At 43.6% G+C, this 18,959-nt stretch overlaps 1 protein-coding gene across 1 annotated transcript; it reads left to right on the top strand.

Moving 5' to 3' along the window:
* The first annotated feature begins 309 nt into the window (after positions 1–309).
* On the top strand, positions 310–17,348 carry RBM34 (RNA binding motif protein 34). Its single transcript, XM_090044395.1, has 11 exons — positions 310–429; positions 949–1,114; positions 6,355–6,494; positions 9,738–9,960; positions 10,766–10,825; positions 11,394–11,437; positions 12,775–12,858; positions 13,113–13,176; positions 13,275–13,317; positions 15,195–15,313; positions 16,967–17,348. Exons 1-11 carry the CDS (start codon positions 389–391, stop codon positions 17,246–17,248), a joined length of 1,266 nt encoding a protein of 421 aa, XP_089900521.1. The 5' UTR covers positions 310–388; the 3' UTR covers positions 17,249–17,348.
* Positions 17,349–18,959: the final 1,611 nt, after the last annotated feature.

Here is an 18,959-nt window from a genome sequence, read left to right as displayed (position 1 = left end):
GGAGTGGACGGAGCACGCTCCGGTTCCACCAACCAATACCAAAAAGAATCTGCTCAACATGAGCGGAATGTGGGGAGAGGCTGCAGGGCCTGGGGTTGTACGAGCACCCCACCGCGCTCTTCACAGCCCATGCAACTGGAGCCATGATTGTCAAAAGCAAGTCACTGCATCGGGTACCCAACCGGGTGGGGTTTACATGTCCAATGGGACCTGTTCAATTTGAGGGGGGAGCGGCCACCCCCCCCGGGGGCGGGGCGCGCGGGGCGAGCCCCTTGCGCTCGCGTATAAGAACGCGGGGTGAGCGAGGCAGTTTTTTGTGGAGCGCCGGAAGTGACGTATACCGGAAGCAGTTGCTCCGTGCCGAACGTCTCGAGCCCCAGGAGCTGGCATGAAGGCGCCACGCGCGGAGAAGGCTTCGCGGGGAGCAGGGTGAGCGCCGCCCCGTTGGAATCCCCCCGGGCCCTGTGCCCAAGGGTGCCTAGGTCTTGAGGTGGGGCCCGGGGGGAGGGCCAGCCGGGGCCTGCTGTTTGAGCCTATGGGGGCCGGGAGGGGACATGCTTTCTGCGCTGGGGCGAAGCCTCGGCTTCGAGACGGGAGCGGTGGAAGGGGGAGTATTGTTTGCGCCTACGATGGCCGGGAGGGAACACGGTTCCTGCACTAGGTCTCCCTAACGGCTTCAGAAGCTAGGGGGGTGGGCTGCTGTGTAGGCAGTTGATGTCAAGGCACTGGCCAGAGTTTTGAAGTTTCCTGGCTTGGGAGCTTGGGACCGTGCCTGTTATCCCCAGTAGGTTTCAGTGCTTTCACAGCTGGATTCGGCCAACTGCGCCCATCTTCTTGTGCTCCCAAAAGCCTGGCCGACAAAGTGCAAAACATTCCTATGAAACTAGAAATTCTCCACTGTGTCAGGTGGCAGCAAACCACAAATTTTTCTGTCTCCTCCTCTTTTAGCAAGGAGGGCAAGAGACCGGAAGCCCCTGCATCCCTGGAAGACTATGTGGTGGGGCAAGTGGCCAACAGTTTGCTTCCAAAGAAGCCTGCAGCTGGCGGAGCAGAGCCTCTCTCGCATCTCTTCGCTGCCCCAGAAATAAAGCCAGTGTTTGTTGCTGTGCCAAGAGTAAGTTAGTGCTCTGACTGCTTCATTGTGAATAGACAGATGACTCTCTGTTGCAGGGAGTTGCTCTGGTTTTAGCCTCTGTAGGTCAGAAGGATTCTGTTGAAAACGTAGAGGCGCACTGGGTGCAAACTGCCTGTTTTCAAGTGGTTGAGTGTGTGCTCCTGATCTGCTGAGGAATGTGAAAATAAAAGCCATGTTACAAAATGAATTCACCTGGGAGCCAAAAGGAGGGAATGGCTGCTTCCTGTGAGGGGATTAAGGCATACATGGGCTGTGAGGTGAAACATGGGGCTCTCATGTAACTACCTCATCACGTTTTGTCCCCCCCCCCCCCCCAAACCTAATGGAATACTGCACACAAAAAAGAGATAAGATATAATGCCTAAAGCAAGGATTTCTGTTGGTGATCTCTCTTTGATCCCCTGCATGGTTGGGATGAAGTTTAGACTAGCTTTTGAATGCACGGCATTCTTCATCAGGGGACCTGATGAAGCTTGTCTAACTTGTATTGAAGTAATTGCATGGTTGGTATAAAAATATCATCCACAAAAATCCTCATCTCTTGCATAAATCCCAGATTATCCCAGACTAGGTACATTGCTCCAACACTGTATAACAGCAAAGACACTCCTCTGGAGCTTGCTTACTGGTAAATACTCCTGGCTTTCATGCATGTGGCTAACAGTGGGCATATCTACACGTGTGCTTTAATGTGCATTAGCCTATGTAAATGTGCATTAAAGTGTCACAAAAACCTTGTGCTTTTATTAATACGCCTTATTTTAGTACCTCACAATGTAGGAACTAAATTGAATGCGGATTAGCAAAAGCATGTTAATGAATGTGTAGACATGCCCAGTATCTCCTATATTTATAGTTACTAGGCTAATAGAAGATTTGCATTCAACCTTATGCCTATGAGCCTACTATGTCATGTGAGAGTGATTCTCAGTCAGGGCCCTTGAGTTTCTTTCAAGGGTGCTGTGGGGTGCCATGCACAACTAGCATTGTTTGGTGTAGAAACACAATTTGCAAGACAAACTCAGAAATTTAAAATAGGAATCCATAGTATTATAAATGTTCTGACCTGTTGTGGGCTTCCTTCAAGAAAAAAAATTGCTTCTTATTTTTCTGTTGTCAAAAAATGAGTGAAAACTAAAGCTGGCATATTCAAGGGGTGCCTTGAGTTTAGGTAAAGGTGACTTGAATCACAGGAAAGGTTGAGAATCACTGCGATTGGTTATATCTAGTTGTACTACTGTCCTTTTTCCTCACTTTATTGTTCAAATGGCTAGCATACTTATGTTTTGTGGTATCATTCCACTTCCTCAGTAATGACTTACAGACTACTATAGAACTTACTTAAATGATTTTATTCATTTCAGTTCTATAAAAGACATAAAGAGAATTTTAAAAGATTGAACTTGCTGCTTAACAAGTACAGACCTATAAGGCATTGTAGTTGAGTTGTTGAACTTAGGCAGACTACCTTTCTGCTTGTCACCTGTTCATCTGATGATGGTGGGGAAGGAAATGGATACTTATGACATCAGCCTGGCACAATATCTTGCTTCATGTAAGGTGCTTGCAGACTGATTATCCTTTTAAAAATGTTGTGTGTTGAATCAAATAAAGATTCAAAATTACATTGGACAAACTCAGTAGACTTTAGATGTTACTATTAGAGCTTTCTAAAGTAAATCATGTCTTGTTTTCTTGAACTGGCTGTTGGCTACATATTCTCTGCTGAAAAGTAGCAGTTAAGTTGTCAGGATAAGTTTACTTGTAATACTGCTTTCAAAACAAAGTTATTTAAAAAAAGGAAAGAAAAAAGCTTTCAGATTTGGAGGAAGAGGAATTTCTTGTGAAGTTTTGTAAGAGGAATAAATATTAAACCCATATAAAAAAAAAAAAAAAAAAAATCAGAGCAGTTTCATAGTTTCTAGGGTTCGAAGGGACCTGAACAGATCATCTAGTCCGACCCCCTGCCATGGCAGGAAAGAGTACTGGGGTCAAATGACCCCAGCAAGATGTTCATCTAACCTCCTAAACACCCCCAGAATAGGAGCCTGCACCACTTCTCCTGGAAGTTGGTTCCAGACCCTAGCCGCCCTGACCGTGAAGTAGCGCCTCCTGATATCTAGCCTAAACCTACCCTCTGCCAGCTTGTGACTGTTATTCCTGGTCGCTCTTGGCAGTGCTTGGGGGAACAGGGACTTCCCCAATGCCTGCTGATCCCCCCTGACTAGTTTATAACAGGCCACAAGATCCCCCCTCAGCCTTCTCTTGTGGAGGCTGAACAGGCTCAGGTCCCGCAGCTTCTTCTCATAGGGCCTGCCCTGTTGTCCCCTGATCATACGAGTGGCCCTTCTCTGGACCCTCTCCATGCTGTCGACATCCCTCTTGAAGTGTGGCGCCCAGAACTGGACGCAATACTCCAGCTGCGGCCTGACCAGTGCTGCATAGAGGGGAAGGATCAGCTCTTTGGACCTGCTCGAGATGCATCTGTGGATGCATGCCAAGGTGCGGTTGGCCTTCCTAACTGCCTCTCCACACTGCCAGCCCATGTTCATCTTGGAGTCAGTGATGACCCCAAGATCCTTTTCCACCTCCGTGCTGACAAGAGGGGAGTTACCTAACCTGTAGGTATGGTGCTGGTTGTTCCTCCTGAGGTGCATCACCTTGCACTTCTCTGTGTTGAAGCCCATCCTATTCTCATCCGCCCACCCTTGTAACCTGTCAAGGTCTGATTGTAGCCTGTTGCATCCTTCCAGTGTGCCCACGTCCCCTCACATCTTAGTGTCATCAGCAAATTTGAACAGGGTGCTTTTTACCCCCTCGTCCAAATCGCTGATGAAGATGTTGAACAGTGCGGGCCCAAGGACCGAGCCCTGCGGAACCCCACTGCCCACGTCCTTCCAGGTTGAGAAGGACCCATCCACTACCACTCTCTGGGTGCAGCCCTTCAGCCAGTTGGCGACCCATTTGACTGGGTGTCTACACCACAACCCCCCACTTTCTTAATGAGAACGGGGTGAGAGACCGTGTCAAAAGCCTTCTGGAAGTCCAGGAAGACTATATCCACTGCTACCCCTGCATCTAATGATCTGGTGATCTGATCGTAAAAGGCCACCAGGTTGGTCTGACAGGACCTGCCACTGATGAACCCGTGTTGGTTGCCCCTAAGCATGCAGTCCCCTGCTGGCCCCTCCTGGATGTGTGCCAGCATAATTTTCTCGAACAGCTTGCCTAGGATCGAGGTGAGACTAACCAGCCTATATTTCCTGGGTCCTCCTTCCTGTCTTTTTTGAAGATGGGGACCACGTTGGCCCTCTTCCAGTCCTCCGGTACCTCACCAGAGCACCATGAGTGCTCGTAAAGCTGTGCCAGGGGACTTGCAATGACCTCGGCCAGTTCCTTTAGAACTCTAGGGTGGAGATCATCCGGGCTGGCTGACTTGAATATGTCCAACCCCTCCAGAAGCTCCTTAACTAAATCCTCGCTAACCCGTGGCCCAGGTGTGCCTCCCCTGGGGCCTGAGAGGGGCCCAGCAGGGAGGTGGCTGTTCTGGTCCTTACTCGGGAAGACGGAGGCAAAGAAATCGTTAAACATGTTAGCTTTGCTGTCCGGTGTGACGACCAAGTTTCCCATGGCGTCCTGCAAGAGCCCCACATTACCCGGGACATTTAACTAACTAATCAAAGGAAGTACACTACGCTTCCTCGTTATGGTAACGGTTGCCAAAATATGGAATGGGCTTCTGAGGGAGGCAGTGCTTTCCCCTACTTTGGAGGTGTTCAAGAAGAGATTAGCCAGGCATCTGGCTGGGGTTACTTAACCTGGAGCACGGGGTTGGACCTGATGATCTACCAGGTCCCTTCCAACCCTAGAAATCTATGAATCTATGAAACTATATACACAATGCAGTAAATTACAGTGGTTCTAAGTATTTCTTTCCAAAACTGCATCCCAAAGTGTACATTAATTGTTTTGGGTGTGGCAAGCTAAGCTAGCATTGTCTGTGTGTTAGTTTTGTCTTCATTTGTGATATTGTGGTCTTTTCCCTTTAAAACAATCACTCTGTTCAGATTTTTTTATTGTACATCTGACTAATGTTCAGATGTACAATATATTGACACTCTTTTATGTTTACCAGTATTGTTATTATTTGTTGTGTGGTCATGTGCAAAGTGAGAGAAATCAGTTGACATTAAAAAGGCTTTTAAGAAAACACGCAGCTGTACCATAATAAGCCCTAAATATCATGACACATGTTACGATTGTCATTTCTTTGCAGAACAAAGAGGCTTTTGCAATATTGTTGACTTCATCAATATTATTTAAGCAGTTTTGTGATAGACTTAAGTCAACATGGCTCTTTTTTTCCCCCCTTCTTGCTACCAATCGGTATAGGATGAAAGACTTCAGTAATCTCTTACTTGTACCTAACCATTCCATAAATAACCCTGATGAATGCCCTAAAATTACCTACATGCCTGTAAGATTCAATCCAAGGAAAAACATCTCGCATCACATTCTTATCCAGTGAGCACATCATCTTCGTGAAAGCACCATTTCCAGTAGTGTGGAGGGTGGATAATAGTTGCTAAATCTGACTTGCTGTTGGAACAGTTTAATCATCTACTTCTCTGCTATCCTAAATGGGCATCTTAGGAAGCAGTCCAGCAAACCCTTACAATTGGCTTCCAGTGCATCCTGTTTGAATTACTTTGATCTGCACCTTTTTCTTGCTGTTAAAGAAAAATGAAGCCTTTTCTTAGGCAGAAGCCAAGAAAGTAACAAAAGGACTTCTGATATTTCTTCTTTCAAATTACTTCTGAAACCAAAATATCCTTATTAATTGGAAAAATTCTAACAGCATGTGGAAAAAATAAATTAATATCCCTTAGAAGAGTGTAAAATGCCCTAATGTTACAGCTGTGTAATCTGAAATAGCTTTAAATCCTTCATGAGCTGACTCAACAGCTGCATGGTCTTTTAAAACCCTGGGCTGTATTGTTCTTGGGTCCTCCCAGATGGAGGTAGCTGCATTTTATGGGTGATGAAAGCTGATCGATTTCTTTTTATATGAGCTTACCTTTGGAAAAATTGGAATGACCTCTCCATGCTTATCTAAAATAAAGAAGTTTATATAATGGTTTTCCTGTTTTATAGCACAGGTTAAAATAAACGTGTGTCTTTGTAAACACTCAAACCTTTTTTTTTTTTTTTTTTTTAAGGAAAATAAAAAACGGAAGTATGCAGAAGTGGAAAGGGCAACAGAAGATCAGAGTTTGCTTACTAAGCAAGAATCTCATGTAAAACTCAAAAAACCCAAAAAGAAGGAACTTTCTATAGCAGAGAAAAAGGTGGCAAGCAGGTAACTAAAACATATTTTTAAATTAAGACCTGAAACCCAGCCATGCTACATAAATTAAAACCTGATTGGTGTAGCTAAGTCAGAGGACAATAGAATTATCTATCCTGTTTTTACCGTTCATTTTCCTTTTCTGATTTTAAGGTGACTGCTGTTGTAGGGGTACTTTCACACATTATTCCCTAAAAGGCACTCAAATTCATAAATCCTCTGAGGGAAGATACCTTACACCCTTTGCTGTCTGAAATGTTAACTTCCTACTTGAATCCTCCATCAGAGACATATGTTGAAGAGTTCTCTGTCATGAGGTGTTGTGCTACAGTTGACTTTATGCAAGGGAGAGGCCTAAAACCTAAGGAATAATGAACAGCACACTGCTCCCTTTGCTAGCACTTCTCTTAGCATGTCTGCCTCACGTTAATGGGCATGTTCTCTTGTCAGAATAGTCCTCAGTTACAGTAGCATAACAGTGGGTGGGTGAGTGGGGCACGAACCTTGGGTACTGCCTGGGGGGAGGGGAGGAGGTCAAACGGTCACAAACTCCTGCAAGACCGTTTCAGGCTGGACATCAGGAAGAATTCCTTTACTGTCCGAGTCCCCAAGGTCTGGAACAGTCTGCCAGCAGAGGTGGTTCAAGCACCTACATTGAACACCTTCAAGAGTAAATTGGATGCTTATCTTGCTGGGATCCTATGACCCCAGCTGACTTCCTGCCCTTTGGGCAGGGGGCTGGACTCGATGATCTCCTGAGGTCCCTTCCAGCCCTAATGTCTATGAAATCATTCTCCCATTCTTCACCCCACCCTCTTGTCTCTGCTCTGGCATTGATGAGGGCAGATAAGTGACAGCAGTACACAGCTAGATGTTCAGTGCTGCTGGGGAAGAGGTCACCTTGTTTTAATGCCGAAACTGGGGTGGGGGGAGTGGGGGCAGCACATCAGTAGCAAAAAAACAAAGTGTGGGGTTGAATGTCTCCCCCAGCAGCAGTGAACCTTCAGGTGTTCCATTGTATAGGCTGCAATACTAGCCAGTTTTGCCTCTGCTTGGTTATTTTGTCTTTTCCCTTACATTTAAGTGAGAGCTAGGTGCTACCTTTCCTGTGAGAGAACCATCTTTGTATTATCCTGTTCGGTACAAACTTTGCTTAATTCTTGCACCCTGAAGATAAGGTTACCACTACATCTGGTCTATGACACTGCAATATAGTATGTCTTTTATCGGTAGTTTCTACTGTCATTTATGCAGTTTGTCACATAATCCATAGATTTCAGAGCTTGCTTCACTACTTGGGGGTTTTTTTGCACAATACATTTGGTATATGTTATCCATTTGGATAGACCAGCATCTGTTAATCCACTGACAGACATTAAAAAGAGTGCATGATGGGATCTGATGTATGATTCCAACAATCACACTTCCTGTCTTGCCACATGCACAGGAGGTGTGATTGTGGAATTGAGCATGAGATTGCTGGTGCAGAGGGAACTCAGGATCACGATCTTTGTGCCTACGGCTGGGAGCCCTGCCTGCTGACAGAACTACAAAGTGTGTGAGCGCATGTCGCTCCCCTGCAGCTGGGAGCTCCATCAGTGATTGGAGCTCTCAGTAATGGGTGGGGTACCCTGAGCTCCTGTGCCTGGCAGCTCTATCAGCTGATTGGAACTCCCAGTCAGGGAGGTCATTGTGCTCCCCTGGCTGGGAGCCCTGATAAAGTTGACTGGTGCTCCCAATTACTGGAGCACACAGGAGTGTACTTCGGGGGCTGGGAGCATTGGCCACATGTTCTATTAAAAGCATGATAAGAACCAGCAAGAAAGTTATTACACGTGTGTAATTTTGTTATGTATTCCTGGTTTTATTATGCTACTAATTGAATGAACATGTGTTCAGGTCACTACTTAAGATGTAGTTTCATAGTTGGTAGGGTCAGAAGGGACCTGAGCAGATCATCAAGGCCATGGCAGGAAAGAGTACTGGGGTCAAACGACCCTGGCAAGGTATTCGTCTAGCCTCCTCTTAAAGACCCCCAGGGTAGGAGCCAGCACCACTTCTCCTGGAAGTTGGTTCCAGATCCTAGCCACCCTGACAGTGAAGTAGCGCCTCCCTGATATCTAGTCTGGATCTACCCTCTGCCAGCTTGTGACCGTTATTTCTTGTCACTCCTGGGAGTGCTCAGGGGAACAGGGACTCTCCCAGTGCCTGCTGGTCTCCCCTGACTAGCTTGTAAATGGCCACCAGATCCCCCCTCAGCCTTCTCTTGTGGTGGCTGAACAGGTTCAGGTCCCTTAGCCTCTCCTTGTAGGGCCTGTGCTGCTGCCCCTGGATCATGTGGGTGGCCCTTCTCTGGACCCTTTCCATGTTGTCCACATCTTTCCTGAAGTGTGGTGTTCAGAACTGGATGCAGTACTCCAACTGTGGCTTGACCAGTGTCACACAGGGGAGGATCACCTCCTTGGACCTGCTTGAGATGCATCTGTGGATGCATGATACGGTACAGTTAGCCTTCCTGACTGTGTCCCTACATTGGTGGCCCATGTTCATTTTGGCATCAATGAGGACTCCAAGATCCTTTTCTGCCTCTGCACTTATGAGAAGGGCGTTTCCCAGCCTGTAGGTATGCTGCTGGTTCTTCCTCCCCAGGTGCATCACCTTGCACTTGTCAGTGTTGAATCCCATCCTGTTCTCATCCGCCCACCCCTGTAACCTGTCCAGGTCTTATTGCAGCCTATTCCTCCCTTCTAGCGTGCCTACTTCTCCCCACATCTTAGTGCCATCTGCGAATTTGAACAGGGTGCTTTTTACCCCGTTTAACTAGTTAATTATATCTTAAGTGTAATGTGACCTTAGATCTTGTCTCTACTTTTGAGGGATGGTTTGTTTTGAATAACTTGAATATTATCTTACCTTAGGAAAATGAAGTCTGCTTTTTTAGTTCCAGTATGTTTCAAACATGAGGATGACCAATACAAATATTGCTCTTACATAGGACAACTAAGTAGATGGCATTGAACAGTAGTAATAAACATTATGGTCAGCTGAGCAGTAAGTGGTCATGTTGTGCATTGTTACAGTCAAATGATTTTTGCTAAATGTATACAACCTTGTTTATTTACCACTCAGCTTCTTTTTTTTCTTGGTACTAAACTGGCATGCTTTTTTAGTTGAACTAGAATTGTTTTGCAGTTTAGAAAAAGCTTTGCTTTTTAGTCCATCATCGTCCAGTTTTATTTCTTACTTATGCTGTAGAGAGTGTGCACTGGAACAAGCAGATGAAGAGGAAGAGAAATGGATTCATAGTAAAAAGAGGCTGAAAAACCAAAATCCTGATGCCATCACAAAAAGCCTTGATAGTTCAGAAAAGGAAGCTGGTGTAAAACAACATAAGAAAAAACAAATCAGTCAAGCAGAGATGTTAAAAAACAAAAGAACTGTGTTTGTTGGGAATTTACCCATCCACTGTACTACACAGGTAAATGAAAAGTGTTTAGTAAATTACAGGAACCACAATAAGGTCTTGGCTTAAAGGAGCCCTCAGTTTGAGGGAACAGGCAGCACAGCATCAAATAGAGTAAGAAGCAGAAAGGAGAGCAGCACATTGGGCAGAGGAGGGGGATTGGAGTGGCACTTGAGTGGGGAGTGATAATTTGCAGCATGCCTGCCAAAAAGATTGCCCCCCCCCAATGTCTCATTTACAGGGGATATTAGCAGAAACTGATTATTAAAACAGTTATTCATTTTCAAAAAGATTTTTAAGTTGACATTTTCCCTTGAATGAGGGGGGAAGATGTCAGTATTTTCACACTAATTTCTAAGTGCTAAATTCTCTCTTTGGATGCTTGGGCATAGTTCCCATTGATGTAATGGAGAGGTCAGTATGCAGGTATCTGAGAGTATAATATAACCCATGATAATACAAGGCAACAGCCCAAAATATCTGATACTATGAATATGTAGAAGAGAGGAGTTGTAATATTCTAATTTATCAATAACTTAAGCCAGTTCAAAAAGCTAATTGAATGCATTAGAAACCACTGATTTTTAGGTAGATTTGGATAATACAAAACTCGTGATTTTTCTGTCAAAGGACCAAATGGTTGTCTTCTGGATCGTAAATATTTCCTGAAAAGAGCTAACAGAAAAATATTGGAATTTTCCTGTGTAGAGTTGTTACATACCCACTGCAAATGTAGTCTTTCCCTGCATACAATGCATAGTAATTTAGACTAGCTACAATAAAGGATTGAAATACATATAACTTCTTTTCTTTTGTTCAGATGCTGACATCAGTTTTTAAAGAGTATGGACAAATAGAGTCAGTTCGCTTCCGCTCTTTGGTATGCTGTTCCCTTTTGTTGTCCTCTTGCTTGCCTATACCATTTGCATATATATCTTTTTTTTTTTTAAGTTCACTACCTGTATTTCTTGAGTTAAAGCCTTGCTTTTCTAAATATTTTGAGACTAGCACTTGGTTCCTATGCGAGTCTGTACTTTCTATATGTATTGTTTTCCCATAATAACAGTTGATTGCACTGAAGGCACATTTGCTTTGGAAGACAAATATCTCATAAATTGTAGTGCTTGTTTTTCTTAAAAGATTATTTCACTGTTTACTAATAGCAAAGAGAGAATTTCATTGTAATTCAGTGTGGAGTATAAATTAATTGAAGATTGCCATACTGGAATGCAGGTCACATAGCAAACTAAACCAACCAAATATCATTCTTAATAATTTTAAAGGTCTTTCACAGACCTTCTCCCAATTATAAAAGTTTGTTTTCTAGACTCTTTGTATTACCCCAGATAAGAATGAAACCCATTCTGTTTCCTCCCCACTTTACAAGAACAAATATTTGAAATAATCTGATACGCTTACTAAGGCTTCTGAATTTTTTTCTGTTGAAGGTTCCAGCAGAGGATACTTTATCCAAAAAGCTAGCAGCTATAAAGTAAGTTGTACTTGTGAGCTCCATGTTTTATTACTGAAGGAAAAATCTTTTTAAGCTGTATTTTTATACTTGTCAGACTTGCTTCCTTTTTGTTCCTTTAGCTTTTAAAAAATTATAGTCTTCTATTGTGTATATAAAATAGGCATTTTGGGCACCTATATACATGCAGCACATCAGGGCAGAGTCGATTTCATTACCATGCTCCAGCAGACTTCAGCATCACATGTATCAGTGTTTCCATATGGCAAAATGCTGGCAGGGCACCTTAACTAAAGCTCATTCAATGACTTTTAGTTAAAGTACCCCCGCCACTGTTTTTCAGCACAAGGACGCTGATACACGTGACACTTCAGGCACTTGAATTACAGTGGCTCTCGGAGCCACTCTAAAGCACCCCTCCTCCCCCTTCCTGGAGCACAGGTATAAACACCCTTTGTGATTTCTGCGGCAGCACGCTTACTTCCTACTAGTTTGGGGTTTTTTTCCACAGTTCTTCTCTCCATCAAAAACAACCTGCAAAGTGCCAAGAATCTTTAACTACTGACTTCTTTGGGAGTTGGAGATGGACCCATAAATTATAGAACCAAGGCCTAAAAGACAGCTGTAAGGGGGATTAATGTCTTTTGGCTTGAACCATCATTATTAAGGCCTGGTTTAAATTGCAGGCCCAGCTTCCTAATACTGTGGCCTGATTGTGGTGGGGACTGCCATTTTTGCATCCAGATTGGGGGGCTATTTGCTCTGATGTCTGCTGCAGGCTGGGGAAAGCATTCTTCAGCCAGCCCAAAAGCCTGGCAGGCCAGGGGAGGGGGAAAGGGGTTTCAAAAGGAACAGGTAGATGGGTAGAGGAGGGGCTGTTTGTTCCTTCAGGCAGAAAAACTGGAGTGTGGAGGGCTTGGGGGTACCTGGGGGCTGCCTTGGCAGATGGCTCTAACACCGGTAGGGGAGGGGCTGTTTGCTTCTTCCTGCATGTATTCTCTCCCCCGCCTGCCCCCAGTCCCTGGCACCTCAGTTTTTTCTTACCCAAGGAGCAAACAGCCCCTCCCCTCCCTTTTCCCCACCCTATAGCAGCCATCAGAGAATTTCATTGCAAATCACATTTTTATAAAAATCAGTTAATTTCATGATTTTTCACAAAAAAAGTGAAATTACAATTTGAAACAGGCCCTAGTCATTATGATCATAATCTAAGGCTATAACAGCATTTGAAAGAATTGGTGTCATTACTATGTACATTCTACCTCGGGGGCTGAGGTGTTTTTTGTTTTTTCTTTGTTTTTTGTTTTTTAATGTTCATACATGTAAGTATGATTTGAGTTAACTTTCTTTCTCTTCAGACGTAAGCTTCATCCTAACATGAAGTATGTTAATGCTTATGTGGTCTTCAAAGAAGAATGTGCTGCCAACAAAGCTCTAAAAAAGTATGTCTCACTTTGTTACTCAGCAATGGCATTACATTTTGTGATGATGGATTTATAAACTGTCAGATGAGAAGTTTGAATTGGCTAGTCTTTTCTGCTTGCCTTATGCTAAATTTTTCCTATCTTTTTCTTTAAACAATTCATTATTAGAGAAGCAGCTTTCAAACTCGGTGACCAAAGGTGTGTTGCTAATTCGTTGGTCAATTCTGTTCACATTCTAACGCCTTTCCTGTTTTTCTTTATGGCTAAAATAGAAATGGAACACAAATTGCCAAAGGATTCCACATCAGAGTTGACCTTGCATCAGCAGCCAATTCTGTAAGTAAGCTGCATGATTGAGTGAGGTTTTTTTGTTTTGTTTTGTTTACTATAAGCCAGTAACTCACTGGGATGTGTTTTGTTTTGTTTTTCTTTAGCATGACAATAAACGGTCTATATTCTTGGGAAATCTCTCATATGGTGAGTTTAGATTGAATGCCATGTTCATTTTGTGCTGTAATTTTATTTCTTCAGCAATTGTGAAATAATGATGCCCTTAATGATAGTAATATTATTTTACCTGCTAGTTAAGATTTAAGGAAGTGAATAAAAATGCATAAATGAAACCAGTTAACTTATTCTAAAATGTAATTGAGATCTCTTTCAGTTTATACAGCGTAATTTATTAACTTTAAATTCTAGCTTTTGCATTGATTTTTGTAACAACTCTAGAGCAGTGGTCTCCAAACTTTTTTGATCACACAGCCCTATCAGTAAAAAATATTCTTGAGCATGTACCCCTAATATATGTATATTTATATTCGCGCACCCCTATCAGTAAAAAATTTTTGAGCACGCATCCCCAATATATACATATTTATATAAATAGATGTTCTTATATTTTCTTCCCACACCCCAATGGATTGTTGTGCGCACCCCACTTTGGAGACCACTGCTCTAGAGCAGGGGTGGGCAATTATTTTGGGCAGAGGGCCGCTTACTGAGGTTTGGCAAGCCATCACAGGCCACGTGACAGGCAGCCCAGGGCAGATTAATATTAATTTTCTAATTTTTTTTAAAGGCCCCGCGGCTCAGATAGAATGGCCTGGCAGGCTGAATCTGGCCCCTGGGCCGCATTTTGCCCACCCCTGCACTAGAGTTTCTTAGGTCTAAACCTCCTTGTCCTATAAACATACTGATTATTAGAAAATCCCATAAACCTTGCCAACATCATAAGATTCTGCATTCCTTATTCAAGTAACACTATTCAGTCAAAAGATATTTTACTTGTAAGGGGTACCAGATAAATTATAAACTCTCATAGAAAATTTGGGTGGGAAGGGACCTCGGGAGGTCCTCTAGTCTAACCCCCTGCTTAAAGTAGGACCATTCCCAACTATATCATCCCAGCCAAGGGATCATTTGATGCGGAGTCTCAAAAATGCATTCTGGAATAAGTAGAAACTATTCAGATGTAGCAAAAAATGTTAATTTTTCACTCTGTTAAAACCAGAGTAAAATTATTTAAAAGACTAACATCTGAACCCAGAGTTTGAATAATTGGGTTTTATCTTGCTTCTAAATGCTTCCTAATTGGTAGTTGTCAAAGTACTTGTTCTGTTTTTTTTTAATACATGAGTATTTTCCTGGCACATACGCATTTGAACAGACTAAAATGGTCCCCTTTAAAATATTGTAGGGTTTTGGTTAGTCCTTAGGGCTCCTCTACATGTGCAGTTAAAAGCATGATGGGATCTGATGTGCAATCCATATAAGTCACAATGGCAGAGAGCATGTTTGTGGGATCCAGCATCAGACCCTATCATGCTTTATTGCCAGTATAGGGGGAGCCCAGGATCACTATCCTGGAATCCCCCTGCACCAGCGAATAGCAAATGCCCACAGCTGCGAGTGCTGAATCTGGCAGGACTCTTGGTCCCCGCTGTGCCCTATAGCTGCTGGGGATGAGAGTCTCACAGCAGTGGGATTCTTGGCCCTGACAGCCATGGAGCACAGCCAGGGCTGAGAATCCTGCCAGCTGTGAGACTCAGTCCTGGCAACCATGGGGTAGCTCTGCAGATGGGAAATTACAACAGCTGTAGTCTCTCAGCTGTGGGGACAGGCTATATGTGCAAATTAAAGCTGGGTTAAGAAACATCTATAAACTTATTACACATTTTCCAGCAAAAACTTTATAGCTGGTTGGACCTTTTTAAGGTGCCATAGTTAATTTACATGTGTAGCCAACCTAATTAATTGGGTAATTGCAGAATAGATGTAACATGTAGAGGGGCCCTTAGGCTACCTTGATTTCATTGTTATAACTTCACAGTGACTGTTATTGCATTTGTTTGCAGACCTCGAAGATGAAGCTGTGCGAGAGCACTTTTCTGAATGTGGAAATGTAGTGGCAGTGCGAATTGTGCGAGATGGAAATACTGGCATAGGCAAAGGCTTTGGCTATGTTCTTTTTGAGGTAGGTAAGAATAATGTGTCTTGGAAGGCCACTAGTTCTCCAAGAATTGGGATCTGTTTTAATTACGCATTTGGCTTGTACAGCATTTTAAATGGTAGTGTCCTCTACGCTCTCCAAACGGTAAGATGACAAGTCCTTCCTCTGGGGAGTTCAGAATGAACACAGAACAAATCAATAAGGGCTGTTCACAACAGTAGTTGCAGACTGCTGCAGAGTGAATTTTAAGGAGACATTTGAAGGAGGCAAAGGTTTAGCATACAGAAAGGGAAGACTTGTTTTTACAGGTATTATAGGCTATATAATGCATATAAATATAATACAGCCTATAGGGTGACCATATTTCTTGAGTCTCAAAACAAGATATGTGCAGCTGTCTCCGGTCTCAGCTGAACAAGCAAGCAGTGGGACTCTTCGTTTGGGTTGAGGGTTACAGGCGTTTCAGGCCTGTGGCTGGAGAGGCACACAGGTGCCTCAAAGGTGAGCTTTGTAGTCAGGGGGTACTGGAGGGCTGCTCCTTGGATCTCTGTACCCTTAGGGGAGCCCAATGATTGACAGCCTGCCCTCTCTCCCACTGGGGAGGGGGGCAGGCTGTCAATGAGCAGCCGACAGCTGTTGAAAAGCAGAGGCTGCCAAGAAGAGCTGCCCTCTTTGGCCTTTAGAGATGGCAGGGGTAAGAACTGCCCTCCATGTCTCCAGACAGTTCCTTGAACAGTTCTGAAGAATCCAGAGACCCCACCTGAACAGTACCAGGACTCAAATGGCAGTGCTAAGTGAGGCTGTTCCCAGCATTCCTGTAGAATAGGGAAAGGTCTGGTTGCTGCTCCCTGCCCTGCAAGAACCAGTGCTCATAGCCAGAATGCTGGGGCTTGCCTGTGTTTTATCCATGGAGGTGATGCTGTTTCCTGTGTCTGTCTGGGCTCTTTGAGTGCTTGCCTTGGCAGCCCTGTCTCCTGGCCAGAACACCAGGCATGGGGCAGCTGAACCAGTAAAAAGACTTGGAGCTCTGCTGGCTCTGCAGCTGGGATACAGCCCCTCCTGCCCCGTTCTCCCAGTCACTGGCAGAACAGGGCAGGGGGCATCCCCTGAGTGCCTGGCACGCACGCACACCCAGCCACCCACCCCCTGCCTGGCCCCTTGTTCTGAGCTTGGGTAGGGGGCAGCAGTACTGGGTGCCCTGACGATACACCATGGGGCAGGTTGCCAGGGAGTTAGGCCCTCTCCCTCCCTTTGACTGGTTGGGGAAAAGGAGAGCAAGGAACTAGGAGATACTGGGAGGTCTTAGTGACCCATAAGGCAGTGGACAGGTATTACATATGATGCTAGAAAACTTTGTGGAGAGGCACATTTATCCGTTGACAGAGCTAGCAGTTTGCAACACAATCACTACTTTGTTTCTGCCACAAACTGCTTGAATACCTGTATACTTGCTTTTTGTCAGAAAAGGGCTTATTCCCCAATACAAATGTAACATCTGTCTATTAACCAAGTCTGCTAGTATTTCTGAAAGCAGTAGAGAGATGATGTTTAATACATGTGTTGATTTCAGTGGCATCTCCTAATATTTCTAGGAAAAATGTATATAAAAATACCAGTTTTTATAAGTAGTGAACATCCAGGTGTTAACCATCAATCTTAATGTGTTTGATTTTATAGAATACAGATGCTGTACTTCTTGCCCTGAAACTAAACAACTCTGAACTGAAAGGAAGAAAACTAAGAGTGAAGCGCTGTGCTGAGAAGGAAAAAGTACAACAGAAAAATTCAGACAGTGTAAAAAACTTTCCTGAACTTAAGCACAAATCAGGTGCCACATTAAAAAATGCAAAAAGCTATTCCAACAATTCATTTGCTGGTGAAAAAGCCAGCCCAATACAGAAGAAGAAAAGAAAGAGACCAAAGAGCGTGACTCAAAGAAAAACTGGAAAACACAAATAGCTGTGGCATCTTGTATGTTGGAATGTGCAATTTTTTTTTTTAAATAACATTTAATAGAACCCCAAGAGCTGTTTCTTGCATATAAAGTTGTGACACCACATCAGTGCCATTTTGTCTCCTTGGTTTTTTTGACTTCTCATGTTGCATCCGCTACAGCCTTTTGGAAATATGACTTTCTAGGAGCATACCTGCTTTCATACCTTTTCCTGAAGCTGTAAGGTAAGTTTAGGTTCCAGAAACTCTTTTCTAAAAAAGGAACTTTCTAGAAGTTAATGACATTATTTTTGGTTGGGATGTCCATCTGAAATGACTCATCCAACAGTAATTCTTTTTTCCTGTTTATAATTAAAATTAGCATTTTGCTTAATGTCCCTAGATTTACATGCTTGTAAAGCAAAGCTTATCTAGCCTCCACCCCTTCTTTTTTCTCTCATTTCTCTTTTATCTTTCTCTTTTCTCCCTCCCTTTTTCTTTCCCACTTCCTTTCTCTCTTTTCTTTCCCCCTCAATGTAGTCATCTTCACTTGTGAAGAAAGAATGAACAAAGCAAAGCTTTATCAAGTAGCCCATGTGCTCACTTTCTGCAACAAGGTGTCTAAAAGTAAGCCTTGCTCTGATATTTTTCTTATTAGTTGACCTCTGTTGGGTTGAGAGAGTAGTGTCTTCCTCAGTCAAGCCATCCAGTGCTCAGTCCTGACAATGCCATTGGCTTGCAAATCAGTTGTCTCTACGTAAGTGTTTAGGATACTTTTCATTCTCTAGTAGAGGAATCATTGCAGATTTGATGCTGATGACAATTGTAATATTTATCTTGCCTACTATCTGGCTGGCCTTTCACTCTTCAGTTTCATGTCTGGAGTTTAATTGTCAGTGTGACCCTTGTTTAAGTGAAAATGATCTCCTTAGCTCGCTTGCTGACTTTATGCTTTCATTACTTCCAGCCCTTCTCTGCACTTGGAGAATATTTCCCTTATGGATGCATATATCCAGTTTCTAGTTCTGCAAACAGGCCAGTGCATCTGGCCTGCACTTATATTTCCTCTTGCTACATATTTTACACTAACACTCAAGTGCTGCACATTAGAGTGGACAATAAGCTGAATATGAGCCAACAGTGTGTCCTAATTGCCAAGAAAGCTAACAGCATCCTGGAATGCATTGGTAGGAGCATTGCCAGTAGATCCAGGGAAGTGATTCTGCCCTTCTATTCTACACTGGTGAGGCCACAGCTGGAGTATTGTCTGGTTTTGGGCCCCCCACTACAGAAAGGATGTAGACAAATTGGAGAGTCCAGTGGAGGGCAACAAAAATGATATGGGGGCTGGGGGACATGACTTCTGAGTTGAGATTAAATAAGCCCAGTTCCCTCAATCTAGAAAAGAGGGGACTGAGGGGAGATTTAATAGCAGCCTTCAACTACCTGAAGGAGAGGGTTGAAAGAGGATGGAGCTAAAATGTTCTCAGTGGTGGCAGATGACAGAACAAGGATCAATGGTCTCAAGTTGCAGCAAGGGAAGTTTAGGTTAAATATTAAGAAAAACACTGGAAGAGTTTAGCTAGGGAGGTAGCGAAATCTCTGTCCTTGGAAGTTTTCAAGACCTGGCTAGATAAAGGCTTGGCTGGGATGTCCTGCTTTGAGCAGGGGGTTGGTGTAGACTAGATAACCTCATGAGGTCCCTTCCAGCCCTCATTTTCGATGATTTAGATTCTAC

This window comes from Crocodylus siamensis, chromosome 1, assembly GCF_052110815.1.
Source record: "Crocodylus siamensis isolate JL-2025a chromosome 1, ASM5211081v1, whole genome shotgun sequence".
In the NCBI taxonomy this organism is placed as follows: Eukaryota; Metazoa; Chordata; order Crocodylia; family Crocodylidae; genus Crocodylus; species Crocodylus siamensis.
Note: the sequence above shows the minus strand (reverse complement) of the source record. Positions and strands in the feature narration are given on the sequence as shown.